A 24,707-nucleotide genomic window follows, 5' to 3' on the forward strand; every position below is an offset into this window, starting at 1 on the left:
AGAGGCATAGGTAACGGTAGTATACATATGTTTTGAGTACGCCTCTGGTTTCGGGTTGTATCTTTCGTGCGAAAGAATGATTGGTCTTCTTTCGCAATCTCAACCGTTGGCTCGTATCTCCCCCAATTTTTACACAACCCTCAAAGCGGATATTGCGAGATCCAACGGTTAAATTTACGAAAGAAGGGGAATCATTCATTTGTGCCAAAGATACAGCCCGAATTCCGTTTTGAAAGCTTCTCGGAATCACGCAGCGTGCGCTGGAAGGAAAGCGATAAGTAGGAAGCAGGAGTCGCCGTTGAAATAACGCAGCTAACGGCGGCGTCGTATCAGCTATTAAATTACCTAAATAAGCGAGTTTATGGTGAGATTTTTTTAATTAGGAAGTCGAGTTCGACTGGGATAGAACCCAGCCCTCTTGTCCAAGTGGCAGGGGATAAAGCTCGGATGGTTGACTAGGCCTATGATTTAAGATCATAAAGTGCATGAAAAATATAAAACATTTCCATTTCTGTATTTGGGTTCATATATTAAAAACCGAGAGGTCTCTTTAGATGTATACAATTTTTTTAATTATTTTTTAAATCAAATATAAAATAGATAAAAAAATACAATTTTTGATTTAGAAATTTTATTTGCAATGCCACATCCGTACAAGTTATACACCATCATGCTCCAAACATTTGGCGAGCCACATTACACCCTGATCCATCTCTGTCCAGCGCGACTTGGCTTGACACAGGATGATACGAACACGACGCTTGAAGTCCTACGTGTCTAAATGAAGTTTCCGCCGGCGTCACCGCTTTTGTCGGGTTTAATGATTAGTGATGGCCTTCCCCATGAAACGACTCCTCCAGCCTCAGCGGAAACCAAGAACGAATGGGGGAGTCCATGGAAGGCGAACGCTGCCGTCATTTAATGCCCGACGACGACCGGAGCGGAGCTCCACCGGAACCGCCGGTGCCGCCGGTCGAAACCGCTCCATTTGTTCTCTCCCCGTTCATTTAGTACCATGTACTCCGCCCACCTCGCCCTCGTCGTCGCATATAAAGAGACGAGAGGATAGAAAATGGGGCAATGAAGATCGAGAAAGAAGGAGAGGAAGGATGGTCTAAGGGAAGCTGGAGGTGCTTCTTGTGGGGGCGAAGGGCCTCGAGAACACCGATTTCTTCGGTAAGTCACTCTTCCTTCTCAGATATTTTTCCCTCCTCTAATCTTGCTTCTTGTCAGAAGCTGTTCGACCGTTTAAGATCTCCATGATTTTTTTCCTTTTTTTTTTGATGATATTTAGGGTTGACGATGTTAATCTTTTTCCATGAATTATAGTTTTAAGGTTTTTGGTGGTGTTTTGATCGAAGTTTGACAGTCTTAAGGATTTCGATAACAAGAGATTCTTGACTTTTGGCGCGATTAGGGACGAGGATTTAATTTTGTTTGGAGATTCTTGTTTCGTGGATTCTTGGTAATTTTTAATGGAGGGTGAAAAGATTTTGGGGTCATGGAAATTCTTTAATCGGTTCTAGAGAATTTTTTTCCCCCTCTTTTGCTCTTAAGGCGGAGGATTTGAGTTTCTTCATGAGTTCTTGATGCTTGGGTTTTTGGTGTGTTCCACAAAAGTTTGGAAGTTTTTGAAAAGATATTGATTTTATTTCTTGTTTCGCTTCGATTTGTTATATGATCTTTTATTGTTGGGATCGGTTTCTGCAACGTGGTTTATTGGCCCTGCCCGCTGGAAAAAGGCACGGGTACTTGAAACTGACACAAACTAGGAGTTTTGTTCTTGTAACCCAGCAGCAACCTAAAAATCTTGGGCTAGAATGAGAATAGAGTGAGAACGTAGACATAAATGTAACAAAGATTATGTTGCAGACTATGCCTGGAGCAGTTTCACATAAGAAAATCGTGCATTTACCATCGAAACGTTTGTGGATGCAATCATGCAATATATACTTGTTTTGATTTTCTTTCTATTGACCATCGACCTTGCAACATGTTAAAGGTCAAGAATGTTAATGCCCGAATGTTGTGTTGTATGTGATTTGAACGTACATTTATGAAGTCAACATGGATTCGCTTGTTATACCCAGTGGTATTTATGAACTGATAGCTTGATAATTTGGAAACCTAATTACCTTTTCTTGTATTGATGATAATTCTTATCTAGCTAACCAAACCACCTTTTTTCTTGGGGAACTTATTTCCCTGTGATTCTTTGATGGTTGATGATATATAAATTATCACTTTGACTTATTGGAATCTCATGAATGTTCGGTCATTTTAGACATCATTAAGCATATTGTGTTATTGTGTAAAGTTAGAGATATGGGACTGAATTCAGCTGGAGGAGTGGGTGACAGTGGGTGACACCTGTATTTTGATAATGGTGGCAGCACTAGGATCTCTCTCTCTCAAAAAAAAAAGGAAAAAGAAGAAAAGAAAAACTTCAAACTTATGAAATCATATCTCAACACTATGTGCTGCAATTTTGTTCAAGATTTTGTTTAAATTGATTTTTAGAGCCTATATTTAGATGAACCACAGATGATAAAGAGCATTGACTTTAGTAGATCAAGATGATACAGGTGGAGTTGTGGTAGCTGTAACTAATAGTATGAGCTTTCATGGACAGAGGTCTGAATGTATCTCTGAAGAGGTAGTGGGATATATGAAACAGGAGTGACATCCTCTTAGTACAATCAGAGATGAACAGAAGTACAATGGATCATATCTTAGTAGGATGAATCTTAAATAGTTCCACTTAAGTGTCACATTCGTGCTAGAACCACAATTCTCATTGTCAAGAAACAATCACAGTCATTATGACGGTATAACTTTGCTTCATTCACCTCAAAGAAGCTTCAAGTGACCTCTCCCTTTTTTGAGTTGTATTATATATCTTAAAACTAGGCCATCTCATGGCCATTCATCTGTGTTGCAGCTTGCATAAATGTGCATTTTTTATAAGTTCTGATTCCGTGACGTTTGATTTGACCTCTACCTGTGGAATCTTAACTTTTGAATCTGCATTTCCAAATATTTGTTTCAGTCATTCATTTGATGTCTTTATATTCAACAATACTGCATCTTCAAACAATTTATATTGGTGCTCCTCCCTTATATCAGTGATCTAATGCAAGCATAAGATTGAGTTTCCATTGCTTTTGCAATTCCCATTTCACCATAACTTCTTGAATTTATCATTCTTTTCCATGCCTTTTCTTAACTCGCCTTAATAACCATTTATTTATACTTAATTATCCAAAGCAATAGCAACCATAATTCTGGGAATGAAACTTATAGGCAAGGAAGGCGGAATTATCCCGAACTGTCCGGTTCGGAGTGTACCGAGTGGTACTGATAGTAGATCAGGACAGTTCCAGCAATGAAATAAAGAAACCAACAAGGGAGGGTAAGAGTGAGAAGGAAAGAGAGAAAGAGAGGGAGAGAGGGAAAGGGTGGCAATGAGCGACGGCCGTTGGAATAGGGCCGAGGGAGGGGGAGAGAGGGCTTCGAAAGCCCTCTCCTCCGTGCGCCAGAATAGGGGCAGAGCCTTTATTTGAAAGAAAACATGGGCTTCGATTCCTTTTCTTATTTTTTTCTGATTTTTTAAAGTGAAGCCGATAACCCCTAATTTTCTTCTTTGAAATTTTTTAAATGAAGTTGGTAGTGTGAGAAAAGGACCAAAGCTCTTGTTTGCTTTCAAAATAGGGGCTCCGCTCATGTTCCGACGCACGGAGCAGAGAGGGCTTCGAAAGCTCTCTCTCAAGCCCTCTCTTCCCCCTCCCTTGGCCCTGTTCCGACGGTTGTCGCTCACCGCGGCCCTCTCCCTCCCTTCCTCTCTCTCTCCCCTCTCTCTTCCTCTCTTTTCTTCTTCCTCTTCCCCTCCCTCCGTTTTTCTCTCTACCATGCTCTCCTGCTCTCTCTCTCTCCCTCCCTCTCCCTCACTCCCTCTCTCTCCCTTTTCCTCTCTCTCCTTTTTCCACTCCCCCTCTTTTACCATTTTTTCTGTCGGTTCACACCAAAACGGCATGGCATGGGGGTATACAATACCATACTACCGGCCTATCAGCACAGATGCCGGTTCCAGTACTGCAGACCTTACTTATAGAATTTTGATTTTTCTGCAAATTAGTAGTTGAAGTCACTAAAGTGAGCCTTAGGCACGTCAACTGCAGAATAATAGATTCTGTAGTCATGCATCAAACACACCCGCATGTATATTTTGGGAGCGTTGCTAAAAGCCTGCAACAGCCTCTTGTATGCCTACTTGTCTTTTAGACTGAGGAATTGTATTAGAGAAACCTTGGCCACTTTGAGAGAAGACATAGTTCATACTATCCTTTTCCCCTTAGTTTGAAAAGCAGCAGATTATGTGTAAGAGAATAAGGTTTGGCCGTAGAATAACTTTATGTTTTTATGTTATGTATAATAGAAACATCAAATACAAAACCCCTAATATTTTGTGCAGGGGTGAGTCGGATATATTAGGTGCTCGTGTCCTTTGCTCACTGCCTTGTATGCCTTTTCAAACTGAACTGGCTCTGCTTACCTCTATAAATATGGATATTGTTGAAACCCTTTGCACAGTTACCTGAAAAATGTAATTATGATGTTTCTAAGACCAGGAAGCCATAAGCTTCAATATGAACCCTCTACGGATGAAGATAGCTGGTGACCTTTTGATTTACCCAGCCTCATTTAGAATTTTGATTGGACAATCCTTGTGCAGTTAGTGATCATGCCAAAGTTGTCCGAAACCAAAGCTAGGACTTTTCTATTGTGGATAAGAATTATTGGACATGGGATAATTTGCATAAAGAAGATTGCTCGTTTAGAGAAAATTGGGGCAAGTTGTGGTTAACGGCAGATCTCTATGATTTCATTGATTCTTTTCTTGAATCTCAATTGTCAGGTTTCGTTTTCCGTAGTGCGACCGCTCATATGGCTGCACCATGTTGCAGCTGCCTGCGCCAATGTCCTCTTGTGCTGGTTTTATATTTTAGATTCAATGGGATATTAGCCTCTTGAACTATAGCAACCTGTTCCTCCTCTTTCCTCATTTTTTTTCTTTTCCTCAGCCTCCCCCATAGCACATGCACACGGTTTCCTCTCTAGTTTAGCCTCATGCAATATCAAACTTTCTAGCATTGAGCCCTTTTGCATCCCCTTTTAAGTGTATAAAGTATACCTCAAAAACTAGAACAGAGTTATAAATAACTCAGATGCATGACACCATTCAGATTTTGAAGCGAAGAGCCGAACCCCACCTGGTTTTGTTGCATCAGCATCCGGCTGACTAAAGGAGCCCGTAATGAGATCAGATCGGGCGTTGTTGCCAAACCATGCCCTGCCCACGTCCAGCTGAAAGTGAAAGTTGGGCACCCCAAGAGAAAAGCCGAGCAGTAGCTTTAGCGCCAATACATGATGAGAAGACCTTCTTGCAAAAAGTAATCCTAGCGCATCATACTGATATCCCATCTCCAGAGTCCAGGGCAAGTTTACTAATTAGGTCATATCATCGCTAGTCTGCTAAAAGGATGTTATTGGCTCATTCTAAGTCTCCGAGGCAGTGTGTTCTACAAAGTAGCCTTGCATGGCACCAAATTTAGGGATCACAAATTTATACACCAATTACTGGTTTAATTTTGTGCCCCGACGATATTGTCGAATCACCTTCCCACTGGACTGCAGCCTGTTCTTGGTAGGGGATGGGCTCTCCTCTTCCCTGGAAGACGAGCAAATCTTGTCCGGCGACCCAGGTTTGACGGGTAGCTCAGCCTGGCTGGAGCTTTCCGGACTAGCAGCAAAAGCTGATGAAGCCAGGACACTCTTGTTCGAGTTCTGAACTGAACTGAGCTGCCGATCTAAGAAGTTTTGGATCTCGAGACTTTCCTCTAACACTGGGATATCACCTGCAAGAGTCTTGAATGCAAATTCGAGGCAAGGGTCAGGCCAAGAATCACCAAACGATAACGTCAGTGGGGATCCCACCACCTTATCATCGGTCGGTTCGCCCGCCTCCCCAGCCTGCTCTCCCAAGGCAGCTTCTCCATTCTGCTCCTCGGTTTCCTGGTCTTCCAGCACCACTATGTCTTTTGTCTGATCAGTTCTGAGCTTAGACATCGCCCACCGGAACCGGTAACAAATCCTCAAGTCATCTGCAGGAGGACCAGCTTCAAGCCCCGCCAACCGTTTTGATGCCCGGCGAGGCTGCTGCGCGGCTGCCTTCCTAGTTTTGGCTTTGCTGCTCCCACCATTTATAGCCCCTCCATCGGGCTTTGCTTGCTTTTTCTCTGAGGGCGATGACTTCTTCACATCTTCTGGTTCTAGCAGCAGCTTCTGCTCTGGTCCTTGGATCATATTTTTCCCCAGCAACTCACCTTCCGGAAGTACCCCATTTTCCTGCTCCAAGCTCTCGGCATCTTCCCATTGAGTTGGGTATTCTATCAGCAGCTGCTCTGGTGCCATATCTGCTGGCTCATTTGGCTCCTTGTCAGACATTTCCGATGGCTTCACTGGTTGTATCTCATCGCCCAGGTCAAGCTGCTCCCACTCCAGCGAATCCAAAGCCCTGTTTGCTGGCTCCGATGGTTTCTTAATAAATCTCTCCCGCTTCAACACTCTTGGTCTACCCTTCTTAGCCTTCTTTTTGAAGCGCTGGATAGAATCCGATTTTCCGAATGCTGGCATCAGAACCTCATTCCTTTCCTTGTTTTCCATGCCCCTTGAGTGCTCGGCAGGTTCTGACAAGTCACCAGTTACTGGTCCAGACATCCTTTCACTCTTCGTTGTATTTTCTTCTACTGCATGATTGATGTTTGGAACAGAGCCCACAGACGAAGAACCATGAAAGTCTGCAATACAAGAAGCTTGCATCAGGGGAGCGACTGAACTGCAAAAATTGAAACTTGATGGGCGACCATCTTTCTTCAGTTCAGATACCCACACACATACATATGTATGCATGCATACATGCATCTACATATACATATGTGCGTGCCTATATTATATGAACTCGATGGGCAACCATCATTCTCACAAAAAGAGAGAGTTTTTGGTAGCAAAATAAATCTCTACTGAGTACTGAATGTTCCATTCTGATGAAGTTCGGAAATTTACATGGCAAAGAAGCATGATCCAAAGATGACAGGTTTGGTTTTTCATCCAGTTCATCAGTGTCGATCACCGCCTCTCCATTTGAATTTTGCATCTGTCCTGAAAAAAGGCATCGCCTCACAGCTATTCCAGGTGACTCCAGTTTGTTGGCTGAACTTGGGAGCTGCGGTGGGAAATAGGCATCCATGAGAAAAACAGGAAAGAACATCTAAAAATATATCTAGACAATATTTAAGTTGGAGGTATAGGGAATTTTAAACATTGAATTATTTAATGAAAATGAAGTCCTTCTCTGGCATCTCTACCAGTAACTGGCACAAAATTGAATGAGTCTGTGTCATATAAATGGTTGTAAGATTTCATGTTAAAGGGAAAACAGTGGCATATTTGCAACAGAACTGAAGGCAATAAAGATGAATTACCTATAAATTGAATGTAAAAAATAAGTTTAAAAGTGCCATGGAAATAGAGTTCTTAGAATCAATTTAGTCACAATCTTAGCCAAAATCTGTGTGTTAAGACCCAAAAAAATTCAGATACAATTATAGACTAAAAGACACTAAACTTACATAGAACAGAGCTGGACAAACCAAAGAAGGATCTATTAATGCATCAAAAGGATGCTGAAAATTATTCCAGAAACATCGCAATTTATTTTAATATTCTTGTTATCCTCCAAACTAAGTCATGTTATGAAGAACAGCAAGTAAGAGATGAATTCTTTTTATCAATTCCACTAATACCTTTTAAGCTGAAACTTAATCCAATATTTCCATCAAAAAGTATTGCATTCAAGTAGTTAGGTTTCAGACAAGAAACTACAGGTGGAAGCGCAAGATGCCACTAATTACTTATCAACAAATACTCTTAGAAAAACTGCGACAGAAAAGACTAGCAAAACAGGGCAAACGTCCATCTTCATTTCAAAGGATCGCAGGCTCAAGATGTATTTCGCATCATCATGTAACTTCTATGTAATAAATTAGAATGTAAACATCTTGTTTTAGATGAATACATTTCAAATCCAAGATATACCTGTAATAGTTACAGGCAAGGTCCGCCGTACCGGTACCAGTCGGCGTACCGGTGGCCGGCCGGACCGGTACGGTACCGGTACCGGTCCGGTACGTACCGGCTGGTACCGGTCCCGTACCGGCCGGTACGCGGTGGTTTCAAAAATCTTTCTAAAAAAAAAAAAAATCGTACCGGTGCGAACCGGCCGGTTCGCACCGGTACGAGGCCGGTACCGGCCGGTACGGGCTCCGAACCGGCCGGTACGCACCCGTACCGGCCGGTTCGGATAAAAAACCGAAAAATACCGATTTTTTATCCGTTCCGGTACCGGTCCACGGCCGGACCGGTACGTACCGGTCCGTACCGGCCGGTACGGGCCGGTACGGCATTCCATGGTTACAGGCTCTCAGACCAAGTTATACCCAATTCAGGAAAAGTTATGCACCATGTTGGAACTTAAATGCAGAAGGCTGAAAATATTTCACTATTGTGATATCTTGTAAGATTCATGATCATTTTGAATCTAATATTATCCTTTGCAATTACCATCTGCTTATGTTTCTGATAGGCATGCTTCTCCCTTTCCACTCCATAGCTGATATTGATGAGATTAATAGGTAAACCAGCAATACATTGTGTAAGATGTAGATATGCTTTGATATAGCGAGCTGAACAAAAATAGGTAGAAAGAAACCACAAGAAACAACAGTTCTGTAGACTTACAGGATCTTCCTCTTCGAAGGAATATTTGTCATACAGGCTTCTTTTCCTCGGTCTAAATGCATGTTTACTAATTTCTCCAGTTTCAGTATAACGCTGAACATCCTTTAGTGTTCGAAATACATATCCAGATTCTGGATCGGCATAATACTGTAGCAATCAGGTCATTTATTATCAATATAAAGTCTTTGTTTAACATAAGCAACAAGTGTAAAACATAAAGAAGAAAAATGATGAAAATAAGATGTACTCCAGAAAAGCAAGCAGACAAATTAATTAATCGAATTCTGCATTGCACCCAGTCAGATATAAGAAGTGATAAAGAAAAAGCAAAGGAATCTTGAAAGAAAACACTTTTAACAGTGTCACTAGTAGCTAACAACAGCAGATGTGCAAGAAGAGTATGACAGCAAGAGTTGTCATGAAGAGTTTAGGAGACAATACTTTCGATATTAACCATAACAAAATTAATTCAAGCATGGAATACAACAATGGTACTAAAAAGTTGAACTGCTAAAACCTCAAAGGACATGAAATTGATGCGGTCAACACATATAGATGTTGGATAGTAAGAATCCAATGTCACTGCCAACCTAAAGTCAGCTTGCCACAATATCTTACTTTGCCTAAAAGCTATAGATTGATACGTATCCTACTTGCTACCTGTTCCAAGAGAATGGAATTATTGCACTTATTCACAGCCTACTTTGTTTACTACAGCAGGGAAGTCTAAATATGAATACTTAAATACTAAGGAGGCCAAGACTGTGGAACAGGGCCATCCTGGTTCTTCCATGGAACAGAATGCCCCACGTCCCAACACTTAGTATGGTGGATGTCCTATCTCGTCCCAATCCATTTCTTGACCCATCCTATCTCAAAATTTGGGTTGGTGCCCCATCCCAACAACTGATATTTAAAATCTTGAAGGAGACCATTTTATTATAGATAAGCTTGACCTAAAAGACATAAGTTCTTATACGCAGAAAATTGGCTTTCTATCTTCCCTTTTGTTGGTAATCTGGATTCTGGAGTAGCATGCTCCAGAATATGAAATGAATCCAGAGACAAATGAATAAAGTCGTAGTTGAACATTAGGCGGCATGTGAAAACCCTGCCTATACATGGGAGATGCAAGATCACTCATGCCATCAAATGCATGATATGTCCCAATGGTTCAAGTACAGTATGCCGAATTATTTGGTTTGGGGTGTATTGAACCGAACTGGGATGGAACCAGGATGGTTCGCCCCTATTTTTCAAAAATCAAGAGAAATGCTTGGTTCACACCGATACATGCTGGTATGGTCGCCTCCTCCCTTCTAATAATAGAGAGAGACCTGAGAAGGTCTTCGAAGCCTTCTTAAGCCTTCTCCTCTTTTTTTTTTTTCAAAGACCTTCCAATTTTGCAAAAAATGTGGATTTCAACAATTAAAGTCTAGATCCAACCTAAAACAAGGTATGGTAGCTCTCTCCCATCTAATGTCGGAAAATGGCAAAAAAAAGAAAAAGAAGTGGCTTGCCAAAATTTTTAATTTTGGTATAATTTTATGATATGTTGTAAATCTATAGATAATCTACACAATAAGACCAAAATCTTTAATTTAGCGTCTATTTATTCAAAGTTTCAACATGATCATAAATATAGTGATCTAAATCCAGATTTGAATAAAATTGAAAAATAAGTAATCTTTGATGTACCCTACGGGCTGAGAAAAATATATATAGCATCCATAGTAGGGTGCTATATAGATCTGAGCTCAAATTAATTTTTTAAAATTTTTATATTTAAATTTATTTTTAATTTAAAAATTATTAAAAATATATATGAAAAATTAATATTACATATTAGATGATTCAAGAGTATTTTCTAAGTAGAAGATATATTTTTCATCATAACAAAATTTTAATATTTTTAAATAATTAATAAACTGATATGTGCTTAATAGACCTACAGGAATAAAAAAAGACGGATCCAGAGCATGATATTGGTTGGAATCATGGGCAGATGCTCTCGGATCAGCATCTATAGAGGTGCAACTTATGCAATACAGATTTTAAGAAGGGAGCTAACCAGGTTGAAGCAACATCTAGCTGGTGATTCCGACGTATCTATATGCCGAAAATGTATACAGAAGGTCCCACAATTGATGAAAAAGCACTTCGTTGATTATAGAGCAGCGAAGGAGAGGGCTATCCAAAAAAAAATGGAGGTGGATCAATTAGCAGTAGAGTCACTTTTCTATCACTTTAGAGAGTCAAAGGAGGCTTCTATTCCAAATGACAAGGAGGCGCACATCCAGACTGTCATTCAAACCAGCTTGGATAATTAGTGGTGGCAAGATGAAGTGGCTATGCACAGGGCTCAACTGGACCCTCATACTACGAGTTGGGCTCTGGTTCTAAGGCCGACAGAAAAAATACAGAGTTCAGGAGGCCTTCCTCAGTCACGAAGGTCGTCAGTAGAGGCAGTGGCCATATTGCATTTATGTTAAAAACTTTTAGTAGTAGGAAGAAATCCTCCAAAAAGATTCCACTAGAGGCCGCCATATATAATCTAAATTCACATGCTTTTCCTAGCAGGGTTTGATATCATGCTAGGAAGAACAAGAAGAAGGATATGTGGCGAGCTATTGCATCCTAGTTTTACTTCAGCCATATCCCGGTGAATGCAGCAAGCAACATATATTATAGGTCTGTCATTTTCTCCATCCAAGCTGCCGGTTCGGGTGTGGATCCTCTAGGATCAAAGGATATCTATGGTGAGCTTCTTGCCAATAACAAAAAGCAGTTACAAAAGTGGATTACCTTATATCAGAGCAAGTGGCCCATATATAGATTAACGGTGATATATATTGGTCAGATTGGTCCTACCAAGAGGAGCATCAACGACTTTTTGATATACTATGATACGAAGATTTTCTTCCAGAAGTCTATTGATGCTTTCGATTAGGTACACGACGCCATGTACATCCTCAAATTGATGGAAGAGGTGATTGATCAGTTATTAGTGCAGATGATCACTAATAATAGACCGCAATATAAGGCCATCGGAAAGATCTTAATGAAGTGGCAACCACATAATTTCTAGATCTGCATATTTATGGACCTCATGTTGATGGAGATTGAAAAGATTCGTAAGGTATAATAGATAGTCGAGACGGCCTAGTCCATCATCAGATTTATTTATAACCACATATGGGTCTTATTGCTGATGAGGAGATACACAAGGAGGGAGATCTTGAGACCAGCTATGACACGGTTTGCTACTAACCATATTTCATTTGATAGCCTCCTTGAGAGAAAAGCAAACCTGTGTCAGATGTTTATCAGTGTCGAGTGGCAAAAAAGTAGATTGCCAAGGGTCGGCACTAAGGGGAGCCATGTGGAGAGATTAGTGACAAGACAGACGTTCCAGCAGCAAGTCGAGAAGATAGTGAAGACTATCAAACCATCATTGAAGTGCATCGGACCGTGAATAGTAAGAGGTAACCCCCGATGGCCTTTCTATATCATATGATGGAGAAGGCAAAAAATAAGATCAGGAAAGCAGATCCAAAGCATGCCTAGGAATACATCAATATCATTGAGCAGCGGTGGATTACCAGATAGGCAGAAACTTGCATCTAGCAGGTAAGCAAGAACATTGAAAATTTGATTGCTTCTGTACTCGTAAAATTTTACTAAAACAATTACAAACTCTATTAGCAGCTTACTATATGAATCCAAGGTTTTAGTACACTAGGGATCGATATAGACAAAGCACTTATAACTGCCCTGCTCAATGTGATTTACAAGATAGAGCCTGATCTAAAAGTCTCGGCCTTATGTCCACAAGAGATAAGTTAATTTAAGTGGCATGCATAAGTTAACTTGTATCTTCAATCATTAACATATTATAACACGTATCTTTTATGCAGAAAAAAAATATTTAGAGAGGGCACTGATAACTTTGGAGTCTTAGCAATTGTCATAAGTAAGAAATCTATGAATTCAGGTATATTAAGTATCAACAATAACCATTACTTGATGTTTTATAGTTACTAATATGATATTATCTTATATGTAATTTTTTTCAATAATTTTGTAATTGAATGGTGGATTCATTGGGTCTGTCGGCGAGATATCTTAAATGGCTAGTCATCTAGATCCTCTTTTAAATGGTCTCCTTAATTTACTGCGAGTGCAACTAGTCCACCTTAACCCTCATCTGCAGCAAGTAGAGGAACTATTTGATACAGAGGCACCTCAACAACCTCATATATAGCCACTACAATCTGAAATTGAGGCTGAAGTGTATTCAGAAGGCAGTGGAACTGAAGTACATAGATCCAATCCATAATGCTTTTGTTCAGGATGAGAATGATACTATGATCAGATGGCTTTGGACTAGCAGCAAGAGCCAGAGCTTGATGAGCCAAGATTGCCTCCACGATCAGCTAGTTTCATAGCCAGCAAGTTTAGGGTGGATGTAAAGCAATGGGCAGATCATAATATTTTATGTATGTGCCTAGCTGATCACCACAACCATAGGGGCCAGTGGAGAGCAGATCATCGTATGACTCCATGTCAGAGACATTCTTCCAGAGATATGACCGAGAGTTCTTTAGATGAGACCATCATGCTATCCGGTCGACTCAATCAGGCAAGCGACATCTATCCTTCTAGTATAGCCAGGCAGAGGGGGCACGAAGGAAAAGCAGGCAACTACCTAGCGTAGTTGGAAAGAAAAAAAAGACAATTGCAGCCCCAATGGAGAGAGTGGAGTCCATTCACTCAAAGACTACGGAAAACAATGATGATAGTTCTGATAATCATAGAATTGGTGGCCAGAGAGGGAGTGGAGGGTATGACATCACTGTTTATGAAACAGTCGTAGGATGGTCTTCGATTCATTGGTGTTCCAATTTACATATACTACACAGGATAGAAAACACGGTGCATGAGCTAGTAGAACTTGTGAGGATAATGACAGCATACAGGAGATGGGCGCTTCAAGATCGCACAAGACACAATATAATTGATGTAACTGCAAATGACCTCGCACATTGAGTAGAATCAATAGATGTATAAAATTCCAAGGCGCATGCTGGATTCTATTACCCGCAATCATAGGCAGCTTATGACCTATATAGATATATATGGTGCATCTAAGGCACCATTTTTTAGTGGCTACTATCATATGCAGTCTAGAGCATCTTACGGGTCAGATTTTGCTGCCGGCACATTCAGATGGGCTCCTCCATTACCATATTATCAACTAGAAGACACCTCCCAGAGCTAAAACTTCAGTGAGAGATCCAAGACTAGTTATAACTCAAAGTCCGCACCTTGTGGGATGTGTATAGGACTACAACGTCATTTGGCTAGAAGGATGGGCTAACGTGCCTTCTAATTATGCTAATGATCCCAATATCTATGAAAATAATTGACACTCCACCAGATTTTAAATGTCGGAATGTATGTTATACTTTAATATCTCTAATTGATTGTATCATTGCATGTTTTGTATTGTACTAATTAATTTTAGATATTCTACATTGCTTATTACATCCAAACTTCAACTAAGGGTCAAAAAGCATCATTTAAGGCAAGGTCCGCAATCTCAGTACCAGGTACTATATTGAAACCTTACCGGTTTGATTCGGTATGGTACGGTACACCTCTATGCCAAAATAGCTCTCTTACCCATTTTCTCAATTTTTATCTTGGTACGTCTCGGTACGGACCGGTACGCATCTCGGTACGGACCGGTACATGCCTCGTATGAGCCGGCACGCATCGGTACAAAAAGGTACAGAGCTTGTACCGACTCGAAGGAGTGTTTCATACCGGTTTTCTCCTAGTATAGTATGGTACGCCCCATATTAGACGGTATGGGATGGTATGACAAATCTTGATTTAAGGTATATCGGATGATAAAAATATCAAATCAGAATTTTAACCCTAATAAAAATATCAAAAGACATCAAGAAACATCAAATTAGAGTTAAAATCATTCAAAACACCAAGAAATTTGATTACTTTTCATTAAATGTTAAAAAAATTAAACAATAAAAAAAAATGGTGTGCTGGTTCGGAATTGGCATGCCGCATCATACCATGTGTTAGTATGGTACTGAACCAGTATCGTACTGAACCGGTATCTGACCGGTACGGGTACAATACCGGTTCAACTTACCTTGGGTTCAAGAGATAACAACCTAGGTTTTCTTCTTCTACCTCTCCTTCAAAAAGGTAGCAAGAAGATAATATAACATTGATTATGAAAGGCTCAGAAATAGGTTATGTAAGGCTCATAGATAACGATGAATAAAAGGATAGAACACATTTCTAATGTCCAATTCATCTACTTTGCAAGGTTAAACATGTCCGAGGTTGTTAGATTTTTTTTCTTTTCTATTTCCCCATTGTTTGTGTTCTCTTCCTTTTTATGTGAGGCAGAAAGTTTAGATATCAAGTTATCCCTAATATAAACTTTCCATAATACTACCATTTGATGAACTTTTGTAGTACCAGCAGCATCTGACAGGTAATAGTGTTGTTAATTGTAAACATAAGTATATCCTCCTTTTCATTCATATCAAGAACTCCTTTTAGCTTATTTGTGCTGGCAAGATGTGTGGCTTTTGCATAATGTAAATATATGACTAATCACTTGTAAATGTGCTGCGAACATATTAGAGCACGGTCAACATAGATATTCAGGATGCTTGATAATTAAAACATGTCCAAGCACTAGTATAAAGTTATTAAAAGTAGCTTATGCTTCAACAAATGATAAAGTAGCCTATCTTAACATGCTAGTTTCAAATCATTTTACAGACATGCTAATCCTTTCGTGCCAGTGTGTGCTACTTGATCGGCAGGAGGAAGGTAGGTGGCACTGAAATCCTTGATGCAGACAATTATGTGGGCACTGAACGATTGCACATAGCTGCTAAAATTTTCCCACTATGTCAGCAAAAAGAAGAGCCATATGTAGAAACATGCAATACTCATTGGACCTCATGCCAGAAGTATATGCATAAAAAGGATGTTGTTGCAAATCATGCAATACTCATTAGACCTCATGTCCAAAGTGTATGCATAAAAAGAATGTTGTTGCAAAAGGCGATTACCACAAAAAATAACTTGCACAGCCTTTATAAAATGTCACATTGCAAGTTGATACTTAGCAAAGAATAAATATATGAAAGTTGCCAGATAGCTGAATGGCTATAATATGCAACAAAGCACAGTACATGTCCTCAAGCACAGAATTGGTACTAATAGAACAAGTTAGTATTTATGGCATGCATACAATGAAGATGATTGATTTTACCGAACAGCTGGAATAATGTGTTAGAAAATAAAGCTAGAGTTGCACTGGTACCGGGTCTCTTCTGAATCCGCTTCTGTTTTTTTTTATCCTAATTTCTTTGTACCATCCGTGAGGCAACCCATCTGGATAAAACTCAATTTGAGCTATAACCTAGGCAGAATATGAAAATTCAGAAATTATACATGATGAGTGTAAAGTGGATAGTGGATAGAGAATAAATACAGGGTGCAACAAACAAGAAATCTTTTGGCAGAGTACAAACATTCTCAAGAGATTCTGCTTCACAATGTCTTGTTTGATCAGATGTGGGACCGTAAATCTTCCCAGACTTAACAAACTGAAGCACATCTCCCTTGGAATAGAATCTGGATCCAGTGGAAGGTTCAAAGTAGGACTACAAAAAATATAAATGCACATGAGTAATCGGAGCCTACTTCATCAAACATTTATTTGTGCCAAATTGGTTATTGCTTCAACCATGTATTTTCCATCTTTTCTCAATTTGTAATGCACTTCCGATGCAAATTACTAAAATTTCCAGGAATAATATAAAGTAGCTAATCTGATCTATGCTGATATGATATCAAGAAAGCATAGGGAAAATGCAATTTGTGTTATTGAAGCTTTCAGCCCGTAAGACTAATGTCCAGCTTGTTGGAGAGGAAAACAACAGCAATTCTGGAATAAGAAGTCCATCTTGATTATTATCTTATTTGTATCCAGAAATAGCACATAAGAACCAAATGTTTCAAAAGTTTGCAGCAGGTATGTTTATGTAGAAAGAAAAAAAATATGTACATGTAAATCAGAAGAGGTTAAAAATTTAGTTCTTTGTTTAATCAGCTAAAATACTATTCTTGAAAACAGAACATCAACCACAACTTCACTTGATTATAAATAAATTAAAAGGAAAACAGAGTTGGGATCGCTGATCCAATATTTGTTTATTCATACAATAAAGATTATTTTTATCTGCTAAAGCCAAATCCACAATGGGAAGAAGTTCAACTTCAAATGTTCATATTTTAAATCATAGGTGAAGTGTATTGACGTGAACAACCAACTTTTGTGACCCAAACGAGAGTGAAAGAACTTCCTCAAACCTATGATAACAAATACATGTTTGGATCTGCTACAATGGTATGTCTTTTTATCAAGGGTAGTTTTCTGTGATCTATTAAACAACCACATATATTGCAATATAACAGAACCATGGCCAACTAACTCGGAATGTCATTCAGCAGCTTCAGCCTCCTTGTCATCTTTCAGATTTCTGGTTGGGGCATGGGAGGCCTTTAATCTGTTGGAATATATGATTTATTTTCTAGAAACTATAAGAACAATATAGACCAACAAAATAATTATAAAAAGGAGAAAGAAGGTGGGCTATGTTGTTGTCATCCTTTCTAACATAAGCACCCTTTTTTCTTCCCTAAAATATTGCCTAGAAAGAGATGGAGGTGGTAAATGAGTTTATATAGAGGGGATTGCATGTGTCCGTATGCATGTGAATCATAAAACACCTATCACTACAGATGATCAAACCACCTGGTGGGTAACTGGTGCACGTACGCCATGCTTCCTCCTAAATTTATATGAGCAAAATTACTAACTTAGATGCTAATTGACATCGCTCACTAAGCAGTTCAAGGAAACCTGCTCCACTTCTTTCATCACTGCAAGGACCAGAAAGCTTTCCCCACCAGAAAAGATCAACTTTGATCTCCAACCCAGCATCACCATTAGATTAGCAGCCATGCACTAATAGTTATCAAGAAAAGCCAATACCTTAATGTCTTCTTCACATAGATATGGTGGAAAAACTGAACATCTGTTTGGCAACTGTACTTACATTGAAATAACCTTTCCTATGCACTAGAAAGTGACATCCTACTTAGTTTAAAGGTTCAGCTGTGGTACGTAGTACATGCATGACTACAAGCAAATGATAGAGAACCTTGAACTTTTCTTCCATCCAGTCTTATTGTCATGCTGCTTACTTACAATCACCTCAGTGTTGTAGTTGCCCATGGCACTTGATTACAGTTTGACGCCACTTCTAGAAACCATACTTAACAGTTAATACTTAACACACTTTTAGACACCAGCAATTGTAGAGGAAATAACTTCCTTATATAGTAGCGGTAAACCCTAGTCCATCCGACCAAAATCTCAGCCATCCAACCCAAACATTAGCCTATCCAACCCAAACCTTAGCTCATTTGACCTGTAATTTTTTCCATCTGACCCAGTCCTTTAGCCCATCTGACCTGAACCCTAGTGCATCTAACCCAAACCCTAGCCCATCCAGTCCAACCTGAAGAAAGCCTCAATTGACCAAATCAACACTACTGTATCCTAATCTAGCCAAATCAACCCATATGATTACATCCAATTACACCTGATCAAGCATGAGCACACCAAAACATGCTCAATCAAATTCTTTCGCAACTAATCCAACCCTTCCTTATGACTTTATCATCCTCCCTAACCTAATTTATCCCGATTTGAAGACCAAACATGCCACGAGCCTAATTAGCCCCTAAATCCTGCACATGGTTGAACCCTTAATGAACCAAATATAGGTTTGTATTAGCCAAGACGTCATTGAATCCCTTGATATCCTCATGAACCCATACCCTCTTATGGGGGTGTACTATGATAAAACCACTCCTATCTTAACCCTCCATTTCCCTCTCTCCTTGGGACCACTTGCCAAGTAGCATACCAAGAGGCCTCCAACTCATCATTTCTCCTAACTTGATACCTCCTTTGCTCTTCTCTTTCCATCTGTCTGCCCTCACACAATTCTCATATATTCCATCCCTTACATCTAACCCCAGCTCCACTTAATGGCAACCTAAGATTTTCTCCCATAATCAATCTCATCCATTTGGATGCTAAATTCTTAACATGCATTAGCCTAATCTTGGTGTCCTATGTTTGGCGTTCATGTCCTTCCTAAAAGACTTAAGTAACCCTAAACCATCCCCCTAGATCTAATAATATTCACATTAATGCCACCATTAGCATACATTGTTGGATCACTATCCCCCTCTATTACAACCTCCTAACCATTCGTATATCCTCCACATCATCTATCATTTTGCGAAGGGAAAGTTCCAATAAATTCCTCCATTTAACTCCCCTCGTCACCTTCAAATTCAACTCTCTCCCCTAATCCCAACCCTCCACTCTCTCCTTTAATCCTAGCTTTCCAAAGAAATGCAATCACACAAATACACCTTTCTTACATCTCCACCATCCACCTCTTCGTTCCTATCTTCATACCCTTTAGCCAATAAGATCTTGCCACATCAAATTCATCATAACTCTTATATCCTTTTAGATTGAACCATAGGCCTCAAACCAAACCCCATCCTCTCTACAAAATCCAAAGAGACATGTCTTCCATAATTCTCCAACAACCACCTTTATAATCTTAGTTTCATACCCTTAAGTCAGTAAAGCCTTGCTACCAGACATGCTCAATGAGCATGCTAGGCCGGGATCCATCTAAGGTACCACTTAATTTAGTCAAGCTTGGGCCTGGCCTTTGGGCCTACTTCCCAAATCCGAGCCCACTACTTATTCAGCTTCAAGCTTTCGGGCTAACACGGGCTTCTAGGACCACCTTTTGCTAAAGAATTTCACTCTCCTAAAAAAAGATGCACACAATCGCCCATGGAAGGGTTTTGAAGGAAACCCTAGAAGAATGCCACTCTTATTCACCCCGATCCGATCTCCCCAGTCCCTTCTTCGAGCTCCGTATCTTTTCCATTGCCATCAAACTCGCAATCGCTAGATTTCCAGCTCCAATTGATTCGATGGTGGAGTAAGAGCAACACTGACATGAGACATGAGTCTACCGGCAGGATTCGACACTTGGATCGAACCAAGACCATCAATGTAGCAGTGATTGAAAGCCAGCTGATTTGATAAGATGTGGGAGGGGGCCAATCGAATGGTGGGGAGTGGCTCATCGGACAAAAAAGGGTGATGGAGGAGGGTGGAGTAGCAAGGAGGATGGATCTCATGCCAGGGAGTTGGATGGGGCTAACTTTAGTCCGGCCTTTGGATGGCTATCAGCATCCCATTGTACGGCCTTGCTGCGCCAGCATTGCTACCCCTCCCCTTAATCAAAGACATGATGATGGAGCTCAACATGACCCTCTACCTAACTCCACTACAAACAAGGCTCAGGCATGGGTCACCAAAGCATGGGTTGGCCATATTATATATTATATAAATTCAGGGCTTGGGCTAGGCCGATGTAAATCTGGGGTTGGCACGTTTAGTAGCTGGGTTCAAATGCCAAGCTCAGCTTGGCTTGCTAGGCTTAATTTCCAGGCCTAAGCCTGTCCGAAATTCTTCAAACTTAAGCAAGTTGGCCAGGCCGGCCGGGATTTGAATAGGTCTGCTTGCCACCTCAAATCCATCATAACCCTTAGATCCCCTAGGATTGAATGACAACCCTCAAACCAATCCCTCCCCTCTCCACATAATCCTAACCCTCCAAAAAAAACAACCTAAGGAAACACACACTCCCATCATCTCAATTCTCCATCGGTATCACCTTACTAATCTCCCCTCAATAAGCTCCTTCAATGTAACTCATCTAGACCTTCTTATCAAATATGCAGACTTTGAGATTTCACAGAACAAGCTACATTAAAATGTGTTTCTTTATACCGGATCCACCAGTCAAACCTATTCTTAGTTCATGATGTGTCAAAGAAGCACATATTACGATCCGCCAACATTGTTACAATTTCAGAAAATCAGTGATGAGCAGGAGATATCAAGTGGAAATATGACTACAACATAATGAAATGAAAGGTGAAAATGAAAGTCATTCCTTGGTTAGAGGCCCAAATAAGAAGATTGAAATGGAACAGTAAGATAAACGAACAACAGAACAGAAGCTTCATAAGGATGGATGTATTGTCTGCCCTATTTTACATAAAGCACTATAAGCAATTAGAACTAACATAGGAGTTAGTCCAATATATAGATGTCTGTGTGTGTGCCTGCTGCATGTATTATAAGATCATTTTCTTTCTTGGCAAGCCATGCAGTAACATTCACCACATAGTAATGCTCACTGTATGGCTCCAATGAAATAAGCATGGAAGTGGCAATTTACTAGTGATAACTTAAGGCAAAATATCTGGTGATAAAATGGAAAGATAGTAGGGCTGTTATGAATAACCAAGTATGCATTCAGTTGACAGTTTTCACAATACCATGTATATTTGTTGTGCTTTTGAGCCACGTCTTTGAGTTCTGATCTCCAAAAGCCATCCAGGAGGCAACCATTTGAATGAATTTTTTACTTGTCGCACAGGCTAATTATCAAATAAATTTAGTAAAGTATAACGATGAAAAACCAACAATATCCAATGACATCAAAAAGTCTCTGAAGCTGTAATTAATATTATAAAAAAAAAACTTACTCGTGGACTTTCGTCTCCAGAACATGCTGATATTTCAGATTCATGACCATCAACCTTTACAACATTGAGATAACGCATAACTGCCTCTTTTGAGCAGAAAGTATAACTAGATACTGGCGATGTGTAATACTGTGCAATTCAAAAATGGATGAAATAGTCTTAGTGATGCCATGCCATAACCTCTAGCTTCACCATTTTCTTAATATTTTTAAGCATGAATAGGTTATCTAGATCTATCAGTGATATAGACTCAACCATAGTTCCAAAGGGAAAATTCAACTAATCAAAAAAACAAAAGAACTGCAGTTCCTTGCCCCAATACAACCTATGTAAAAGTCTCAGCTGATGTAAACTGATGAAATCCAACATATCGGCCATACAATATTGTACATATCAACCTATATTTTTCAATCACTTCTTTACTACATTAAATAGATTTTCTGAACTAACAAGTTTCAAAATTGACACTTAAGTATGGTTGACAGTCTTGGATTTACCATATCTGCCGAGATATCTCAGTCCTAAAATATCAGCTGAAATCTCAGAAGTCTTGATTTCCTCCAGATTTCCCACTTACAAGATAAACTGAGATCTTGCTTCATCTCAATCTCAGTCACTCGCTGAGATGATATGCTGGGATTTAAAAACCTTGCTTCATACTGCGTTTACCATTTTGCTTGTTAAAGGCCTTTTTTCCATTAAAGCTTACTGACACCAACATTCATAACTATCACATGATGTTGTGAAAGCTTCTTACAACATAAACCTATGTAACATACATAGATACATACATACATACATACATTTACTTTCATATATACATACATATATAGATAGATAGATAGATATAGATGCCATGTCTGCATGCCTAGGTTGGAGGCTGCCGTGTCCGATACTTAGGGTACTTGGACACTTGGGACCCATGCCAAGTCTGTAGGTAACACTATGATGAATTGCCAAAAATTCTATTTGAACATTTATTTACAAACACACATATAATTATAATCTTGGGGAGTATGCTCTGTAAATATGACTTTAAATAAATTTACAAGTAAAGAAATATTTCAAAATATCAAATTCACAAATAAATCTACCAGTTCTAGATGAGACACTGTTTGATAATCATTTCAATATCAAATTGTTTTCCATGTTTTGCAGGTGATATATGTTTGATTCATTTAATGATCATGAATACATCGATATATATACACACATAAACATATATCAATAATAAATAAACAAATAATAGTTGCAAGAGTGCTAACGAGTTCACTACAACAGGCAATGATTAGGATCATAGTTGCAAGCACAAGTTGCCAGAAAGCAAATGGTCCCAGTGAATGAATTTAGTGATTGTTGGCATCCATGTAATTGTCAACAATCATTATGATTATATCGTCATGCCCACTTCATTCAGTCTTTAGCTGTTCTAACCAGGTTACAATTTTTTGGGGCTAAATCAAATAACTGACTCGAGCAGCTAATACGTGGCTAGTTCGTTTTGTCTTTAGATGACCTAACCAGGTCACAATAGTTTTGGGCTAAATCAAACATAATTGATTTGAGCAGCTCATACATGCACAGCCATTGTTTTCCCAAGAACTGATTTTGGAAAGACATCAAATTGTACCAAAAAAAGACATCAAATTGGCAACTTGAAAGTTCCCAAGAACCCTAATTCTTATGGACTTTTCTAGAATGCTGCAGACCTGCAACTCACAACATATTCATTTCTAAAAAGTAGATATACAAAGAGATATGTGCATAATCAAATATATACAAGCATACTATAGTTAAGTAAACAAATTCCAGGATGATGTCCAAAAGTCCCCTTTTTCTTCTGAATTTTCTATGCTAATCATCATCTCAAATCCTTCAAGATATTTCAAATGCTTAGACATTTACATGAGTATGGGATAAAGGATAAACTGACTTTGTAAAGACATCAACTTAGCAACTTGAAAATTCCCGAGAACCCTAATTCTTAAGGACTTTCCTAGAATGCTGCAGACCTGCAACTCACAACATCTTCATTTCTAAAAAGTTAGCAAATTTTATCCAGCTATCTCATTCAAACGCATTAATGTTTCAAAATCTGCTGCTACCGAGGATTTTCACCAACATCAGCCGCCAAAATCTTCCAAAACTCGGACGCAAGGCCCTTGCTCCCGTTTTTACCAAATCGAGCTACCGATCAATGGCATGTGAATCCAATCAACCAGTCGAAATCGCTTACCGCCTCTACAGAACGGCGCATTTCCCTCAACAGGAACCAAAATCGCCGAACTCTTGATAGATTACGTTCAAAAAAAGAAAGAAACGATCAGGAAAAACAAAAAATCTCCAAGATCGTCCATTTTTACCATCTCAGAAACAAAGAAACCAAACTCTTTCAAGAAAAGATCAAAAAATCTCAAAGGAAAGATAAGGCGAAGGGGGAAAGGAAAGATACCCTGTAGATGTTACCGTTCTTCCCTCTCCTGACCTCCATGGTCCACCCATCCGGCAGCCATTCCGGCGGCTCCTCGACCGACATTCCGAAAACGGCAACCTCCTCCGCCTTCTCCGGCGTCGACAGCTCCTCTTCCCTTCCTCCCTTCGCCGGCCACCTCCCCACCCCCAACGCCGCCACTCTCTCTCTCTCTCTCTCTGGCGTTTTTCTTGCAGCAAGATACAGCATTATAGAAGTGAGAGATGTCCGCAATGCACGTGTTGGAGGGGATCGGGTTCTGTCGGAGGCCCACCGGAGATCGGATGGCTAGAAATTTTTGTTTCCTGCATTGTTTCTCTTTTTTTCTCGTTGGTCGGGTTTCTCGTGGGTCGGCGGTGGAGAGAATTTTGTCGTCGAGCGGCCGTACCCTTATTGTTGTTACAATGACGGTATTCGTTAGCGGCGGCCGGGCTCCGACTGCGACCGACATGGTTGAGGAAATCTAGGCACCCATTCTGTCATCGTGTACGGACAACCCGCATGCAGACGCCCATCCTTGGCCGTCCGTTTTCAAACTCTCGATCGTTCGCCCAAAACATTTGATTTGATTTTAAAATAATATTTTATTTTATTTTCAGAGAAA

The 24,707-nt window shown here is 39.8% G+C and overlaps 1 protein-coding gene and 1 long non-coding RNA gene across 2 annotated transcripts; one reads left to right on the plus strand and one right to left on the minus strand.

The window, feature by feature from the left end:
- The first annotated feature begins 831 nt into the window (after positions 1–831).
- Positions 832–2,085, plus strand: LOC120104265. Its single transcript, XR_005506722.1, has 2 exons — positions 832–1,176; positions 1,873–2,085. It is a non-coding gene; the product is annotated as an uncharacterized LOC120104265 (long non-coding RNA).
- A 3,056-nt stretch (positions 2,086–5,141) lies between these two features.
- On the minus strand, positions 5,142–24,471 carry LOC103708650. The gene is made up of 8 exons (XM_008793681.3): positions 24,086–24,471; positions 21,634–21,762; positions 21,424–21,525; positions 16,440–16,571; positions 16,229–16,327; positions 8,857–9,003; positions 7,123–7,282; positions 5,142–6,857 (listed from the first exon to the last, which is right to left on the minus strand). The coding sequence occupies exons 1-8, from the start codon at positions 24,311–24,313 to the stop codon at positions 5,635–5,637; spliced, it is 2,220 nt and encodes a 739-aa protein (XP_008791903.2). The 5' UTR covers positions 24,314–24,471; the 3' UTR covers positions 5,142–5,634.
- Between the last annotated feature and the right edge of the window lie 236 nt (positions 24,472–24,707).

The sequence above is a fragment of the Phoenix dactylifera genome, chromosome 17 (genome assembly GCF_009389715.1).
Source record: "Phoenix dactylifera cultivar Barhee BC4 chromosome 17, palm_55x_up_171113_PBpolish2nd_filt_p, whole genome shotgun sequence".
In the NCBI taxonomy this organism is placed as follows: domain Eukaryota; kingdom Viridiplantae; phylum Streptophyta; class Magnoliopsida; order Arecales; family Arecaceae; genus Phoenix; species Phoenix dactylifera.